The sequence below is a fragment of the Poecilia reticulata genome, chromosome 17 (genome assembly GCF_904066995.2).
Source record: "Poecilia reticulata chromosome 17, P_reticulata-male-v2, whole genome shotgun sequence".
Taxonomy (NCBI): Eukaryota; Metazoa; Chordata; class Actinopteri; order Cyprinodontiformes; family Poeciliidae; genus Poecilia; species Poecilia reticulata.
In genome coordinates this window covers 24,790,007-24,808,583 of record NC_088846.1, presented here as the reverse complement: position 1 = coordinate 24,808,583, position 18,577 = coordinate 24,790,007, and the positions used below count along the sequence as shown (strand labels likewise).

The 18,577-nt window shown below is 41.1% G+C and overlaps 1 protein-coding gene across 1 annotated transcript; it reads right to left on the bottom strand.

Moving 5' to 3' along the window:
- Positions 1-5,639: 5,639 nt before the first annotated feature.
- On the bottom strand, positions 5,640-18,334 carry LOC103461088 (uncharacterized). Its single transcript, XM_081598240.1, has 9 exons — positions 18,280-18,334; positions 15,974-16,074; positions 15,771-15,885; positions 15,199-15,562; positions 14,861-15,087; positions 14,640-14,760; positions 7,488-7,660; positions 7,132-7,404; positions 5,640-7,034 (listed from the first exon to the last, which is right to left on the bottom strand). The coding sequence occupies exons 1-9, from the start codon at positions 18,332-18,334 to the stop codon at positions 6,757-6,759; spliced, it is 1,707 nt and encodes a 568-aa protein (XP_081454366.1). The 3' UTR covers positions 5,640-6,756.
- Between the last annotated feature and the right edge of the window lie 243 nt (positions 18,335-18,577).

Sequence of the window (18,577 nt, the reverse complement as noted above, 5' to 3'; positions counted from 1 at the left end):
GCGAGCTTCAACTTCACCTTCAGGTCCGCAACCTGACCCTGCAGAGATTTCACCATTTCCTCCTGCTCTTTGAACTTTGAAGCTTGCTCAGAGTGACATTTGAGCTGCTCCTCGTATTTAAGCCTCACTCTATATTCTTCGACCATTACCTCAACCAGACCTTTATTTTGGGAGGCGTATTTTTCAGCCTCCCACTTGGAGCGCTCCAGCTGTCGAAGAAGGCTCTTGTCAGTTGTAACATTGGAAGAACAAGCAGCCTGTTCACGTTCAGCTCGCAAGTGACGTTCTTCTTCCAACATTTTTTGCAGCTTTTGAATCTCCTCCTGCTGTGATGTCACTTCAGCCTGGTTTGCGATCCTTCGATCTCTTTCCTCGTGGAGTTCAAAGATCTTATTCTGCAGTTCTATTTTAAGATCGTCTACCTGCTTTCTCAGATCGCTAACGTGCTGGCTTGTCTCTTCCACTAAGGGGGTGATCTTGGAGTCAGCAGATGGAGTTGTTTCCTGCTTGACCTCCAATGACCTTGGATTCTTCAAGTCGTCTGAAGGACTTGATTCCCCCTGGATATCTGTCGATTCATCTTCCAACTTAAAGGAAGATGAATCAACAGATTCAACAGAATCGCTGTCATCTTCTACAGGGAAAATGATGGCGTCATAGTCAACTTGGATATTGAGATCCATTATGTCGACCCATGAAAGCTCAGCTGGAATAGCTTCATGTTGACAAATAATCTGTTGTTGCTTCATATTTAAACGGTGGTAAATTCTCGCTTCTTTAAAAGGAGTGTAGTATATGTAATCCGATAAACGTCGTACGTGCTCTGAAGAGGGATCTGCCGCAATTGAACTGTGGAACAGGTCAGAGAAAATGCTATCTGTGAGCTGCATTCAAGAGAAAGATTCCCTTATGACATCATAGAATGATGACATCAATGCTGATGCCATTGGAACATTGGAACATTGGAACATTCTATTGTAGCCTGAAGTAAAAACATTTTGCTAGACAATATTAAACCATTGAGAAGTTTTAATTTTTGTTATCAAACATTATGAAGCAAAAAAAAAAATACAACTCAGAAATATACAGGGCCAACCTCGAGAATCAACTCAAATCCAGTTTCACGCAAATACAAGGATGCTGGCATAAATGTTTAGCTTTTGAACGGCACCTTTCTAGGTTGCTATCAAGCTAATTTTTTCTTAGCTACTTTTCTTGTCTCTTCCACCAAGAGACATGCAAACATGCCTTTATCTTGGTTTTTTCTGTTCTTCCTCTTTTTCTCTCTCCCTAAAGAATAAGTTCTCTTTTGCGACATTAGTTTGCTTGTTTTTCTTCCACTGGTGTTTTTCTGAGGTTTGAAATGCATTGAACAGCAGCTCAAATCACAGGGCAACATTACTGACAGTGGCCACCAGGGGAACCCAAGAGCAATTTTTTTTTTTCTTTTTGCCCATATCAAAATTGGTTTCTACATGACTAAATATATATTTAGTATTTGGAAGGAGTTTGTGAAAGGAGTCTGCTGCCCTATCATTACCCTATCATTATCAAATTTATAGGACTACTGATTGCTAAATGGAGGAGCAGGTGTGTGCAGTTTTCAACCCCTAATTTCCTCCATGCCTCTTCTCAGCTACGTGGTGCATAGCTGAGGAAATCCTCAGGGTACAATTCAATAAAATCCAAACCATCTTTAAGTTTATAATAATATATATGTTCAATGAACAATGTACACTTCATGCATTAGTTTATTTTTGTCTAGTTTTTAGAGCAAATATCACATATATAACAAAACACAACATGCAGAGTTGAACACTGTTTGTCAAGGAATGTAGTAATATAATATAAAAATAATAATAAAATAATGATATAAAACCTGAAATAATTGAAAGAGGCGAAAAGTAAAATATATAAATTAGAAGAAATGGAAATTAGTAAAAAAAAAAAAGATCTGAACAAAGCATAAGAAGTAGGAAAGAAAGCACAAAAAATGCTAGAAAGTGGAAGGAGCATAAAGAAATCCGAAACACAAGCAGAAATGAAACCTAGTGGAGGGAAAAATGCAGTGCACATTTCTGCCAGACAATAAAAACCAATGTTTACTTGAAATGAATGAACTTTTCTTTATTTTACAAAAATGATTGAAATTTGAACAAAATTAAAATAATACAAAAAATATAGAAAGAAATATATCAACAGTTTGAACAATATTGGCAGCAAAGGGGAAAAAATAAATAAATGAGGGCTCGACTTCCTCCAAGGTCCAGGCACGCTCTGAAACGGACATGACGTCACGCAACTGAACAGTTCAGTAAAAACAAATGATTAGAAATGAACTAAAACTGGGCGCGTTTCAATCCGTGGGACACCAGCAGTGGTGGGAAGTAACGAAGTACCAGTACTTCGTTACTGTACTTAAGTACAATTTTCGTGTATCTGTACTTTACTTAAGTAGATTTAATAATGGATACTTTCTACTTTTACTCCACTACATTTTACAGTAAGTATCTGTACTTTCTACTTCACTACATTTCTACAAAACTGTCTCGTTACTCGTTACATCCAAGTCGCATTGTGTTTTTTTTTCCGTTAAAATGTGAAGTTCAGGGACTTAAGGTGGCGCCGTAAAATCCAAGCAATAACCTGACTTAGTGTCTGTTGTCACCCATCGGCTCCCCCTTTACTCGCACGCGGAGCTCCAGACATGCGCAGTGGTTTCCTCTGAGTGTCAGTAATATAATAGCGCTGCATAAATCATAAGATATGGCGACGTGTAAAATCAGCAGCGCTTCGCTTTCACAGACGGTGGGACTTCGTTCAATTTTTAACGTCACCTTGAAGGAAAGCTTAAAGAAAGGTAAGCTCTGTGGACGTGATGCTAGCAAAGCTAGCTGTATTGACTGAGACACATGTTGCATCTGCGATGACTGACATGTCGCATATATGGGACAACGCTGTGACCAAAGTGCAATATTGTAATATGACATTCATGGACGATCCGATTCTTCTGGACGGATCTTGACTAAGTCCTATAGTGCTGAAGCCTCACTGAGAGCCGTTCTTTGTTCTTGTAATGCTCTGCGTACACTGCAGTAGCTATTTTATTTCATTAAAATATCTTTATATTTAACTGGTGAATAAATAAAACAAGAACGTAAGAAGGCAGAGCATGCTCATTGCTCTTTGTTTTCGTCACCTGTCATGGTGGCAGACGTTGCAGCAGGAGGGAGGATGAGAACAGTCACGGTGCTCCTCCTGCTTGGTTACTTCTTGCTTATTGGGCCTTGGACAGTGTTCATAGTTGAGCGTTGTTAATTGCTATGTTTAATGGTGCAGACAATTATTATTTCTGCCATTGGCAATATGGGCAACCGCCCAGGGCGTTATTTTTTTAGGGATGGCAGGAGACCTCTGTGGATTGTGGCACAGAGATGAAAGCAAAACAGAATGAAGAAGAGTTTGAATTGTCACTGGTTAAATTTATTTCAGCTCTAAGTATTTAATATCTAGGTGTTTTTATGGGAAAGTAAATCTTTCAGATCAATTTGAGAAGCAATTTTGATAGGTGCACTTAATTTTATTGTCATGTAGCACGGGGTGCTGGTTTTGATTTGGTTTTGGGTTCGGTGGTCTAGACTACAACTCTGCTATGTGGCTCCTTGGTTCCATGTCCTCCTCTGCCAGTTGGATTTCTTTCAAAATAAATGTGTGGCAAAAAAAGTGAAGTTCATGTTATGTTAGGACAGGAGACGAGATGTTTCCATCCCTGAAATTATGATGCATAGAATCACATATCTAAGTCTAAACTATGTTACAGAGTAAACACAATAAAAACATGTTTTATCTGTGGCATATGATCATATGATCGGTACACTTAATGATATTAGTGATTAGGTAATGCATTCAGCAAGTACTTTTACTTTTAATACTTAAGTATTTTTAAAAACCAGTACTTTTTTACTTTTACTTAAGTAAAATGTTAATGTGGTACTTTGACTTTTACTTAAGTAAATTTTTGTCTGTGTATTTGTACTTTTACTTAAGTACATTTTTTGAGTACTTTCTCCACCACTGGACACCAGACACTTTGAACTTGATTTAAAAAAAAAAGAACAGATAGAAAGGAAGGAGGAAAGAAAAAAAGTTTGATCAATCTGCTTGAAGTGACATCAACAAAGAGATGCATCATGGGTAATGCAGTGAAAAACCCCCGGAGACGGACTTTTAACCACGTCTGGCTATTATACCAGACAATAAAACCATATTGATTTGAAAGAATGTGAAAAAAAAAGGTCAAGGGTAACTAACTGACAGACATTTTGTTTCATGGAAGCTTTACAAGTTGAATAGACTCTTTTTTAATCCAGCCTCAATGACGGCTGATATTTTTAAACACATGTGATGCATAGCCTCGGTCGAGTCAACAACGACCCCCTGGTGGACGAGAGACGAACCGCAGATAACCATTTTTCACCGAGCAGCATCAACACAAATGATGCCTAACCAAAAGTCAACCTGAGCTCGACTGGCGCCACCTAGTGGAGGAAAAAATGAAGTACACATTTCTGCCAGACATTAAAACCCATGTCTCTAATCAATATTATTTCATGAAAATGCTGCTCTTTGCGTGATTGTGCTGGGCTTTGACATGATTAAAGAGCATTTTGCCGGCTTCTAAGTCTTCCGAGTTGTTCTCGTTTTAACCAAATGGTGAGAACCTAACCAAATGGTTAGGTTTGTGAACCTAACCATTTGATTAGGTTCTCAAAACCTAACCATTTGATTAGGTTCTCAAAACCTAACCATTTGATTAGGTTCTCAAAACCTAACCATTTGATTAGGTTCTCAAAACCTAACAATTTGGAATCCCTAACAATGAGTGACCCCTGATTTCCCTTGAAATAATAACCTTAATAATTACCCCAATTAATAAAATCCTAACAATTTTTAGCTCTCCACCTAATGCCTCATTCCTATCCTTGGCTGTTTCAAAGATTCTTTTTCCCCACTCTACTTTTGTGTACTTTTCCACATAAAAATTGAGTTCCCTCGTCCTAACTCTAGACTCTAACCGTTCCTACCCGGCGCACGTCTCGGTCCTTTGGAACCCACACTTAAGCAGCCCTCCTCGGATCCGGCCGACATGACGCTCCTAGCCACAGATATCACATCACCAATACTGAATGATAGTCTATGGCAGCTACAAGAAGGGGAGGGGCTAGGACCACCAAACCTGGTGGGCAGGTGGGGCCTCCGGGGGGACCCATAGGGACCAAGTATCAGCCCACGAACCCTTATGGCTTTTGAGTCATTTACAATGAACCACTTTTTCAACTGAATGGGAGTCTATGGCAGCTACAAGAAGGGGAGGGGCTAGGACCACCAAACCTGGTGGGCAGGTGGGGCCTCCGGGGGGACCCATAGGGACCAAGTATCAGCCCACGAACCCTTATGGCTTTTGAGTCATTTACAATGAACCACTTTTTCAACTGAATGGGAGTCTATGGCAGCTACAAGAAGGGGAGGGGCTAGGACCACCAAACCTGGTGGGCAGGTGGGGCCTCCGGGGGGACCCATAGGGACCAAGTATCAGCCAACGAACCCTTATGGCTTTTGAGTTATTTACAATGAACCACTTTTTCAGATGAATGGGAGTCTATGGCAGCAACCTTAAGGAAATAGGCCACGCCCACCAAACTTTGATAGCTTGTAGGTACCCTCAGGGGCGTGTCTGTGCCAAGTATCAGCCCCCTAGCTCTTTTTCTTTTTCAGTTATAAAGAATGAACCAAATGATTTTCTGGCTTTCATCTGTTATCCTTCAGCCTGGTGTCCAAGTTAGGGAAGGCTGAAGCTCTCCTACTGCCTGGATCGGACTGAAACGCATGTGATGCAGAGCGCCGTCGGTCGAGTCAACGACCCCCTCTGGTGGACGAGGAACGAACCGCAGCAGGTTGCGCACAGACACTCAGATAACAGAATCTCACCGAGCAGCATCAACAGAAATGATGTCAAACCAAAACTCAACCTGAGCTCGACTGTGGAGGGAAAAATGCAGTGCACATTTCTGCCAGACAATAAAAACCAATGTTTACTTGAAATGAATGAACTTTTCTTTATTTTACAAAAATGATTGAAATTTGAACATTAAAATAATACAAAAAAATATAGAAAGAAATATATCAACAGTTTAAACAATATTGGCAGCAAAGGGGAAAAAAATAAATAAATGAGGGAAATGAAAATGTGGCTTGAACTATGCCAACTACTGTGGAAAAAAACAGTTGAACCCTAAAGCTGTGGACCGTAAAACCTATTCTGAGTCGCTGTCAGAGGGCTTTGCGGGCACCCTTACCCAGTTTGGTCGCCCGGAAGGTCCCAATCGTTTCTGCCACCCAGAAAAACACGAGGGATGCTGTTTTCCTGCCTCAGCTGCCATTTCTTTTTGACCGGCACTAGCCGGGGGGGACTTACGCCTCCCGGAAAAGGACGACGGACGTCGGTTCCCTGCGGCAGCGGCAGATTCCTTCTTGCCAACTAAGGGTCCCACCCCTGTTGCACCGAACCCATAAACACCTGCTGGATTTGCAGAAGTCGCCCGGTTCTGGAAACCGGACAAAGCGGCTCCGCCCCGTGACCCCGCAGAAGAGGAGGCCGGAACCTGCCGCTGTGATGATAACGGGGGGGCTTTGTAGAGACCCGGTGTGCTGCGGTATTTTGAATTCGGGTGCCAATCGTTTCTTGTCCGGATTTGTTCAGTTTTTTTGTACCGCTCCTTTCGCTATCTGTGCAATCGACCGATTTCCTTTTAAGTGTAAAGGAGAACTCATCTTCAAAATCGGAGCTTGACGAGTCCGCCGGCACCGAGTGGGAGGGCAGAAGGAGAAGGTCCTGGCTGACGTCCCCTGCGTTGGAGAGCAGCGGCTCTCCAACCCATCCAGCCCGGTCCTCCGCGCCGCTGCCCGAACGTGACTCCGGGGCGTCCTCCTCGTCCCCGGCATGGTGCGAGGAACCCGGCGCGGCCGGCGTCGGCCTGCGGAGATAAAAACAGAGGGAAAAAACAGCCTGTTTGAGTTTGACTTGGCTTAGAGGTGTTTTAGGAGCTTCCGTCACAAAACCGCAAGACTCACGTCGGTCGAGGTGGCCTGGGGCCCCGAGAAGGTGGCCTGGGGCCCCGAGAAGCTGGCCGCTCCCTTCAGGCCGGCGTCCAGCCAGGCCTCCTGCAGAACACTCCCGGGTCTGCACAGCCGGGCGCCGTGGACGGAGTGGAAGAGGAAACGGCACGAGGAGGTCCCGGAGCAGCAGGGGGTCCGGGTGAGGCGGTCCAGCCAGCCGTACTCCTCCTGGTTCAGCTGGAAGGATGCCGGGCCCCCAGCTCCGTCGGCCTCTCCTTGCTCGTCGACCTCGGTGAAAAGGACGGATCGTTTTATCGCGACCGCAAGGAGACGCGAAGAGGTGGTCTCGGGGAGCGGGGGGGGGAACTCACCAAAATCCTGAAGCCGGTCCCGTCCGCAAACACTTCCGCGCAGGCCACGTCCTCCTTCGTCGCCCAGGTGAGCACCTCCGGCCTGCGCCTGGTGGTCACAGCCAGGTGGCCGAGGACGTACCCCATCAGCAGATTGTGGAAGCGGACTCCGCCTCTCCTCTTTTTCACGTATCCTGAAAAACACACGCAGATCGAGGTACAGACCGAACGACTTCCACGCGCAGTGGCGGAGCCAGAGGGGGGGCCAGGGGGGCCAGTGCCCCCCCTGTCATCTGATTGGCCCCCCTAGTGGCCCCCCCAGATGATTGACATGTAACAGCACGAGGTCATTCCTGTACATTATTTGGAATCATTCTAAGCCAACCTAATGTCTAAAGAAGAAAAACAATAATAAATATATCAAAAGAAAATGTATAAAACTTTATATAAGTCCATGTGATGACATAAATAAATAGATTTTTATCAGGTGCGATACCCGCCTCCTTTATACTCATAACAACAAGCTGATATTCTTCTCCTGGGTGTTTCAGTTATACTGCGCTGTGGTGCAGCTCAAAGGCTAAAGCACTTCATACCTGGTGGTGATGGTAAAACACCAATAAGTTATTTATTGATCCTCCGCAAAAAGAGAAAAAAACGAAGAGGGGTCGACAATGTTCGTAGTTTGGATCAGAGGTGGCGCTACAGTTTTTTTCGTTGTCCGTCAAAGAAAAAAATAATTTTATTTCCAATTTGTAGTCATCAAACAAAACATTTATTATTTCTCTGCTAGAACGTTTTTGAAATCAGGTAACATTTCACGAAATGACGTGATTAGAAGACGGCAGAACTCTGATCGTTTCCTGATCCCGCATCACTTCCCTCAGCGGGGGAAAAACCCAGCAGAAGCGGATCAGCTGCGCTAGGAGCTCCAAAGTCTCTGGTCCGTTAAAGCGTCCAGATCAGAGATGATCCTATGACTGACATTGTTCTTAGTCTGATTAATAATGAGCTCCACGATGTTCTCTGTGCGTAAAGTTGAAACTGTCTGCGCACCAAGTGGTCAGCTGATCACATTCTGGACAGAAACCAGCGAACTGCTCTCTGTTCTCATCAAGACGAGGTGAGGAGGGAATCTGACATATTAACTCAGTTAAGTTTTTATTGGTTTTGTTTTTAAAACACCATTAACGTAAGCAGTGTAATTATATATTGTATATTTTGCGTTTGTCGTCTCATGTGTGATTAATTGGAGCGTAACCGTGGAGCATTTAAGCGCATTTATTGCCCAGCGCACTGCGCCTGTTTCTGCCTAAAGGATCTGCACTTTAATTTCTTTCCTCTCTCAACAGTCAGCTGTTATTCCTCTACATAAACTACAATAAGTAGATCACATTCTCTTTAGGTTTTCTCTGTGTGCTGCAAACTCATTAAATGTAAACTCATTAGAAGCCCGAACCACCATCAGACAAATAATTCTGGTCCGACCCGAAATATTGTTACCCGTCAAATTACCTGTCCAAACAGAGCTTCCTAACCAAGGTGTCCATAACTCTTCAACACGCTGTCAGCTCCCGGTCAGAAAGACACGTTTAGTTCAGTGTCCATGAGATGATATTCAGAAAGGATCTTTTATTTGATTGATTTTAGTTTCCTCTGCGATGAACTCTGCATAAAGTCTATCATGTCTCCATGTGCGCCAGTCAAAGGTGTTAATTATAACATGTAAAATGACAGAGGGGCCTAAAAACTAACCAAATATTCAGTTTGGTTATTTTTTTAAATTATATATATGTGCACACACACATTTAAAATTTTGCCCCCCCAGAGGTAGTCCTTGGCCCCCCCAACTTTAAAAGTCTAGCTCCGCCACTGTCCACGCGGCGTGCCGGGCGGCGATCGGGGAAGCGGCGGAGGCTAGGAGATTTAAATCCGGAAGCGCTTACCGAGGATCTCTGGAGAGTGTGGGCTGTTGGATGGTTGACGTAGGAGGACGGACGAAAGCAACAAACTAACAAGCAAACAAACAAACGAAGACGGTAGGAGCGATTTGGCGGATTGCATAAACTGTGCATTGACTGTAGCAGCATGGCTTCTACTTCAGGAGGGAACAGTGGTAATGAAATGGAATGGGTGATATCAAGGTCAGCAAGAATGAAAAGAGCACTTAGGAAGAGACAAGAAAGGGAAAGAAGTTGGTCGGAAGAAAGTGAAGCCAGAGAAGAAACCAACAAAAAGACAAAAACTAATGACAGCGCGAGTACAAGAGAAAAGAATAACTGGAATAGAGAAGTGGAATTTAAGGTAATAGTGGAATTTAAGCAAGAAGGAGGATTTATCCACCCAATAAAGCTGACTAGAGCAATAGAGAAAGAGATAGGAAAAATTAAAACGGCTAGAATCATGAGTAACAAAAGAGTGCTAATCTATGCTAGCAGTGAAACTCAACAACAAAAGATAATCAGAATGGAAAACTTGATGGGGGAGAGAATCAAAGCACATATTCCAGGGTCCTTAGCAAGGCTGAGGGGAGTTATATCAGGAGTCCCAACAGAAATATCAATGGAGGAGTTGAAAAAAGAAATTAAAGGAGGAAAGTTAACAGATGCCACCAGGATTAAAAGTAAAAGAGATGGAGAACTTAAAGATACAATGGCAGTAATTCTGCAATTTGAAAATATCATGCCAGAAAATATTCAACTAGGATATTTGAATTACAGAGTCAGAGAATACATCCCAAAACCCCTCAGATGCTTCGCTTGCCAAAGAATGGGACACATCGCAAAAGATTGTAAAGGAAAACCCAGGTGTGCAAGATGCGGAGGGCCACATGAATATGGAAAATGTGAAAAAGAAGCTAAAGTCCAATGCTGTAACTGTGGAGGAGAACATAGTGCAGCATATGGTGGATGCAAAATACAAAAGGAAGCTAAAGAAGCTCAAAGAATTAAAATAACAGAAAGAGTCTCATACGCCGAAGCCTTAAAAAGAGTTAGGAAAGATGACTCAAGAGAAATTAGATCAGGAGAAACGGGTCAAAGAAACACAATTTGGAGTTCAAATCAAGGGCAGAATGAGCAAAGACAAAGCTCAGCTCCAACAACAATTATTCAAAAAACATGTTCACACAAATGTAAAGTGGATGAAAATTCAATGGTGGTGAAAAAAGAAAACTTTATCGCATTTATGTGCCACATTATTAATGTTACAGTTCAAATGAAGAAGAAAAGTGATAAAATAAAAGCAATTGTAACAGCGGCAGGAAAATTTCTAGATATGAAAGAAATCCAAGCAGAACAGATTCACACCATCTTAAGTGCCACAGAAACGACAGAGAATACTCAGGAATAGACTCTCATAATAAGTATTCATATTCTTCAATGGAATGCTAGAAGTTTAATTACCAATGGACAAGAACTTAAAAAATTTATTTATGATTTAGAAATAATTCCAGACATAATATGTATACAAGAAACATGGCTGAAACCTAACCTAGAATTTAAAATCCCAGGATATAATGTAGAAAGACAGGACAGAAGTAAAGGTAGTGGAGGTGGATGTGCCACCCTAATTAAGGATGGAATAGCTTATAAGAGAAACATAATAAATAAAGATTTAGAATGTGTTAATATAGAATTATTTAAACTAAGAAAGTATGGAAATATTACATGTATAAATTATTACAACCCTTGTAAAAGTCTTGATAGGGAAATATTTACAGAAGTTGCAGGAAATATAAATAAAAGAGAACTATGGTGTGGTGATTTTAACGCACACAATAGGCTATGGGGTAGCAAGAAAACAAATCATAATGGTATCATAGTTGAAGAAATGATGGATGAAAGGTCATTAGTCTGTCTAAATAATGGAAAAGATACAAGAATATATACAAAAATACAATGTCATGTCTAGATATTACATTAATAACTAACTGTCTTGTTAGTGCATGTGAATGGGATATTCACAGAGAGACTACACTAGGCAGTGATCACTTCCCAGTAAGTACAATAATTAATGACAGTATAAATAGGCAACAACAATTCATAATAACAAGATGGTGCTTTAAAAAAGCTAACTGGAAAAAATTCAAAAATAATTGTGAAAAAACCAGCCACATGATTTCATTAAATAATAACATGGAGGAATGTACAAAACAGATAACAGAACACATCTTAAATGCTGCAAATTATAGCATACCAAAAATCAAAGTCAAAGGTAAGAAAAAAGTAGTTCCCTGGTGGAATGATGAGTGCAGTACAGCAATTAAAGAACGTAACAAAGCATTTAAAATATTACAGAAAAATTTAACAATCGAAAACCTAACTGAATATAAAAAGAAAAGAGCAATAGCTCGGAGAATTATTAAAGGGGCTAAAAAGAAAACATGGAGAGAATACTGTTCCTCAATAGGTTCAGAAATAAAATTACAGAATGTTTGGTCAATGTTTAGGAAAATGACGGGGAAAAGAAATGAAGTTAAAATACCAGCATTAGTACGAGGACAGGATATATTAGTTTTAAATAAAGATAAAGCAGAACTACTAGGGGAGGCTTTTGCTGCAGTACACAGTGGAGAACATCTTACAGACATTCATAGACAGCAGAAAATACAAAAATTAGGAAATTATAAAAATATATTAGAAAAATGTCAGAAATGCATGTCATCACTAGACATGAATATAACCATGAAGGAAATGAAAACGGTACTGAAAGGGACAGGAAACTCAGCTCCAGGGGAGGATCAATTATGTTATGTTATGTTTCAACAGATACCAGAAGTAACATTGAAATTAATATTACAACTATTTAATAGAATATGGAATGAAGGTTTAATACCAAATAGCTGGAAAAGGGCAATAATACTTCCATTTAATAAACCAGGGAAAGATCCTACTAGTCCAAATAACTATAGACCAATAGCTTTAACCTCGCATTTAAGTAAATGGATGGAGAAAATAATAGTTAATAGATTAGGATATTTTGTTGAACATAAGAAACTAATAAATGGATACCAGTGTGGCTTTAGAACAGGAAGATCAACAATGGATGCCCTAGCCAGAGTATGTAATGACATAGAGAAAGCTCTGAAAATGAAGGAAGTAATGATTATAGTATTCTTTGATATAGAAAAAGCATATGACTCACTGTGGAAAGAAGGATTACTTATAAAAATCAAACAGATGGGAATTGGTGGAAAGATGTTCAATTGGGTAGCAGATTTTCTGAGGGATAGGAAAATAAAAGTTAAGATTGGGAATGATTACTCAAAAGAGTTTAATGTGGAGAATGGGATTCCGCAAGGAAGTGCAATCAGCCCAATATTATTTAATATAATGATTAATGATATCTTTTCTGACACTGATAAATGTATAAATTCTGCATTATACGCAGATGATGGAGCCATATGGATGAGGGGAAAAAATGTAAAGTACGTAGTAGAAAAAATTAAAAAAGCAATTAAGAAAGTGGAAAAATGGTCATATGAATGGGGTTTTAAATTATCAGCAAGTAAGTCCTGCTTTATGGTTATTACAAATAAAAGAAATATAGATGCAGGAACACTAACATTATACGGACAACCTATAGAAAGAGTTAAAGACTTTAAATATTTAGGATTATGGATAGATAAGTCCTATACATGGAAAACACATATAGAAAAGTTAGAAACTAAATGTAAGAAGGTCATAAATTTACTTAAGGCTGTGGCTGGAAATAACTGGGGTGCAGACAGAGAGTCATTATTAAACATATATAGGGCTCTTATGAGATCAATAATTGATTATGGCAGTTTCATATATAGAGCAGCAGCTAAAACAACACTGCAAAAGATAGACAGACTTCAAAGTAGGGCTTTACGTATATGTACAGGAGTGGTTAAAACGACACCTATTAATGCTCTTCTAATAGAAACTGGAGAGACCCCGCTGGAAATGAGAAGAATAAAATTAGCCTTAGTATATTGGATGAAAATTAAAAGTAATGGAGATGAGAACATAACATCAAATATAATAAAAAACTGTTGGGAATATGCAAAGTTCCAGAGTAATGGATTCGGATGGATGATAAGTAAACTGACCAAAAAATACGGATTAGAGGATAAGGAAATAGCTCAAATTAATGCAATTAGTGTTATTCCTCCATGGATATTTCCTGAGACTAATGTAGACATGACAATTCTTAAAATGAAAAGAGACTGGAAGTTAAATGAAATAGGTGTAAAGACTAATGTATATTTAAGGGAAACATATTATAACTACCTCAAAATTTACTCAGATGGTTCTAAAAATTCCAAAGGATGTGTGGGAATAGGAATAAATATACCTGAGTTTGAAATTAACATCTCCAAAAGAATATCAGACCACCTGTCTGTTTTCACAGCAGAAATGATGGCAGTTATATTAAGCTTGCAATGGATAGAGGAGGTTCGCCCACAGGGTGGTGATATGTTCAGATTCTAAAGCAGTATTAGAAAGCATCCAGTGAGAAGGAAATAATAGAAAAGATTTAGTATTAGAAACAATACATAGTTTATTTAGATTATATAGAGGTGGTACCGATGTCCGGTTTTGCTGGGTACCAGCTCATGAAGGGGTTAAAGGAAATGAAAAAGCAGACAAATTAGCAAAAAGGGCCTTAGAAATGGCAATAACAATTAGAATTCCTTTTGGGAAAGGGGAAGGGAAATCATGCATCAAAAATAAAGAAATAGAAGAATGGCAAAAAAGATGGAATGAAGGAAAAAAAGGGAGAAGATTGTATAAAGTCCAAAAGTCAGTACTAATTACAAATATTAACGAGAGAAACAGAAGGGAAGAAATAATCATGACCAGATTAAGAGTAGGTCATACCTATTTAAATGACACCTTATATTTAATAGGGAAGAAAAATAATGATAAATGTGAAGGATGTGGTGAGAAAGAAAATGTAGAACACGTATTAATGAACTGTAGAATATATGAATCCGAAAGGGAACATTTGAAAAGAATAGTCAGAAGGACAGGTCAAGAATGGAGTCTCAAAGGAATATTAGGAAATGAAGGAAACATAAAAGATATTTATAGACTAAGGAAAGCACTGTTTACGTTTCTTAAAAATACAAGATTAATAAATAGAATTTAAAAGATGTAGAGAAATGCTGCTACACACTCATGTACAGTAGGTGGCGGTATGCACCTTAAAGTTGCTTGCAATCCGCCATAATAGAAAAGAAGAAGAAGAAGGAGGATCTCTGGAATCCTCCTGCGGGCGACCTCCTCGAAGTCCGCGTCCACGGCCGAAGTGAGGCGGGCGTCCTCTGCGTAATGGTTGGAAAGTTAGAAGAAAAAAAAAAAAAGTCCTTCGAGGAATCGGGACGGAAAAAAACGCGTAGACGGCGGCAGAACGGAAGCGCTTACCGGCTTTCACCTTACTGGCGAACCTGTCCCTATGCACCGCCGCCTTCTTCGAAACGCCTGCCTGCAGCGTCTTGAGCTCGCGCAGAAGCGCCGACAGTTGCTCCTCCGGCAGCTGGCTGGACGTCAGATGGTTCGTCTGAACGTGTAGGAGGAACTTTGAGACGTTGCAGAGCATGTGCTTCACCGTCGTCGCAGCATAGCCCTTGTCTTCCAGGTGCTTGGGGTAGCTGGAGAAAGAAGGTCGATTTCGTCATTCGCTTTTACGCTTTAAATCGAGTCACGTCTGCTTCGTTTGAATGCCGCCGCCGCCATTCTGCGGAAACGGCAGGAGTACACACCTGCAGAGCTTCTCCTTGTTATCCAAGAAGAGGAGGTCAAGCCGGCCGGCGGGAGACGCCAAGCCGCCAAGCATGTAATGGCAAAACCGCTTGGCGTGGCTGCGGGCTTGTTGGGCGTTGTCCACGTCTCTGGCTCCGGTGCGTCCTCCCAAACAGACTCTTTGGAAGTCCGCGAGGACCACCTCTGCGGGAGGAGAGAATTGTTCAGGTTCGTTAACAGGCAGTCGGATTTCCAACCGCTTTCGTTTCGGTCGTTTATCCGGGAAACGCCTGCCGCCGCCGTCGACTTCGCGGAACCCTGCCCGTTTTAAGAATCGACGCAGTTTCCTTTTGTCGGCAACGATCTCGCGTAGGAAGGACGTGTCTGAAGAGCCGCCTTACCGTGGAGTTCGGAGCTCCGTCCGTCCCTCTCCGACGTCTTTCCTTTTCCGGCCGATCCCGAGGCCCCAGCTGCTTTCGAGGATCTCGCCGGTGTCGAACGTTTGCTAAAAAGGCTCGCCACGCTCACCTCCAGCTTGCTCAGCCTCGAGAGGAGCTCCTCATATTGGTCGGAGCTGATATTCACCTCCGACACGCGTCGGAGACTTCGGGGTCGGCCGAAGGCTCGACGACGGACAGGGACTGGCCGCAGGGCAGCGGGGACTGTTGAGAATATTGAAATTCCTCATCTTCCAGTGTTGGAAGATCCTTCAACGGGCAACAGAAAGTGAAGAATTTAGACTCTGTTTATGAGGTGCACAACAAACAGATCTTCCATCCAGATACCGACACTCACTTGGTTGGGGGAAGAGCTGATTAAAGCTCTCCAGCCCGGTGGCAGATAGTCATCCATGAAAAACTCTTTTGGTTCAGGAAGCAAAACCTCGTGGAACGATTCTGGAAATGGGGAAAGATTTGACGAGCGTGAAAAAACAAGGACATTTCTCAAGTCTATATAGAAAGACACGCACACAAACAACATGAATATATATATAGATATATGATTTGAATGAATCACTTTTCACACATAAAATCCTAAAAGAACTGGAAAAAACCGATCTCAACCTGTTTGACACACCACATTTGATTCAATAGCCACAATGAATCAGATAAGGTGACACGTGCAGGTGAAAACCCCTTAGCGACAACAAAACGGCACGGGATCCAATGTGATCCTGTGAGCTTATTATGGATCTGAAGGATTATCATCAAACAAAAGGTTTTGGACACGTCAAGGATTGAAACGTCACTCATTCATCAAACTGGTATGTGGCAATATAAAAGAAAACGGTGAAGCTACTGGAGTTTAAAGACATTAATTCACTGCAAAGACTGATGAGATGAGTTTGATGTGACAAATTGACGCATAATTGGATCAAGGCGTGTGCCGACGCCCATCATGGAAATGTTTGTCCACTGGGGCTGGGGGAGCTTGAGCACCTGCCCCTTTTGCTCCTTTATTTATTTATTTTATTTTTTTCATATTTTTTTTCACTTTCATTTATTATTATTATTATTATTATTTCCTAAGCTTTCTGACACATAATGACATGTACTGAAATGTATTTATTGATTATTATTTATTTATTTATTTTTATTTGACATTTCATTTTATTATTATTATTATTATTTCCTAAGCTTTCTGACACATAATAACATGTACTGAAATGTGTTTATTGATTATTATTTATTTTTATTTGACCTTTTGCCCATGATGCACGGCGCAGTGGGGTAAATGCCACGGGCTTCTGTTTTAGCACCTCTGTGTTTTTTTGCCACAGAATGGCTCCTGTGCTCAGGCAGCTGTACTGTATGCTAACAATTTCTTCTCGGTTGTTGCAGGACTATTAATGATGCCTATATAATTATTCAGACGTCCTGAAACGCCCCAACAACAACAAAGGATTCAAGATGGATGTGTCAAAACTTCACAATAACTTTGAAGGTAAGTTAATAAATTGTTTGTTTTCACCATAACGCCTCATATCTCTGGCAAAGGTGCTATGTAAACGTTAAGTGTTTTGATTATCTGTGCAATCTACATATCTATACTTTATAGAAAGATCTATGTAAACATATATAGATCTGTATATTGTGCCCAAGCTGTCAGTCGAAGCTGAAGTTAGCTTTCTAATGTAGCATCTAATTCAGAAAATAGCTAAAGGGCGATTACACTTAATTTTTCTCTATCTTGAGCTTTTTTAATGTGATATACTTTAAAAACTACAACAGCTAGACATTTAAAACCTAACTAGATTATTCTGCACTAACACCAGAATAAATAAAACATTTGTGAAACCTTTTAATTGATTTGAGAAATTTGTAAAATGTCAATAATAGATTCCAGAAGGCATTAGATCTGAATTATTAAATTGGCATTGTTGTTTTAACTTTCAGTTGTTTTGTTTTTTTTGTCTTTATTACAGCTGGAGCTGGACAGCAGTTCTGTTTGATGGCTTCCTGGAGGGAGAGATCGGCTGAGCTAATGCTGTCTGCAACTTTTCTCCTGCTATTATCTTTTATTTTTATAGAAAGTATTTCTATCAGTTGCTTTTTTCATTTTGTATACAGTATTTGCTCCATTTTTTATTTTTTTTTACCTTAATGCTTACCTGGTCGGTTGAGGTGGAAATGTGCATCCTCCTGATTACTGATAAATGTCAGAACCACATGGACTGAGCTGGTTACATCAGATCAATCTGAATCTATTTCTCATTAAAACGACTTCCTGTAATTTTAAGACTGTTGAGTTCGGGGTTTTCTTGGGGCGGCTGTTCATTTTATTCCCCATCAGATGGAGTCCGAGAGGCGGCTGAGCGGTGGGCTCCTCCTATGACGTCATCCCCACACTGGGGATCAATCATCTCATTATCGGCAGCTTAAGAGAGGCGGAAAACGGTACTTAGACGTCAGAGTGTCAACCTTTGATGGTACCTCTGAGCCCCTCAGAGTTTGCTCTGAGTTATCTCCTTGTGATCTGTCTTTTTCCCCTGCTGTTAGAAAGTTTACCTCATTGTGATTTTTGCTCTTTTCAGGATTCCTCTAAATCTGGATCTGGTTCCAAGTTTTCTGCTCACTCCTCGCGACGTCACGGGAAATCACCCCGTCGATGCCCGAGGTCCAAGACTCGCCTGTCTCCGTTGTTTCTGCCTGCCATTCTGGACCGGTCGTCCCACCGACTCACTGCCGCCTTCAAGTGTAAGCCTGCCTGTCCGTCCGTCCTCCAACGCTGCTCACCGATCCTCTGCCAGCCGCTCAGCCGCGCTGGTCAAATCACCAAACCCGACGGAGAAAGAATCCCAGAGGCTTTAAAGAACCCCAGGACCAACATTTCTTCTCCCACGGCGTTGATGCACACAGCTCAAGTAAGTTAGCAAACTTACCGCCAACAAATCATCTA

Coding starts and splice junctions, on each gene's coding strand:
- LOC103461088 (XM_081598240.1), bottom strand. CDS start 18,334: ATGGCAGGCAGAAACAACGGAGACAGGCGAGTCTTGGACCTCGGGCAT. Junction 16,075..18,279: donor GGACCTCGGGCATCGACGGG/GTGATTTCCCGT, acceptor CCCCATTTCCAG/AATCGTTCCACGAGGTTTTG. Junction 15,886..15,973: donor TCAGCTCTTCCCCCAACCAA/GTGAGTGTCGGT, acceptor TGCCCGTTGAAG/GATCTTCCAACACTGGAAGA.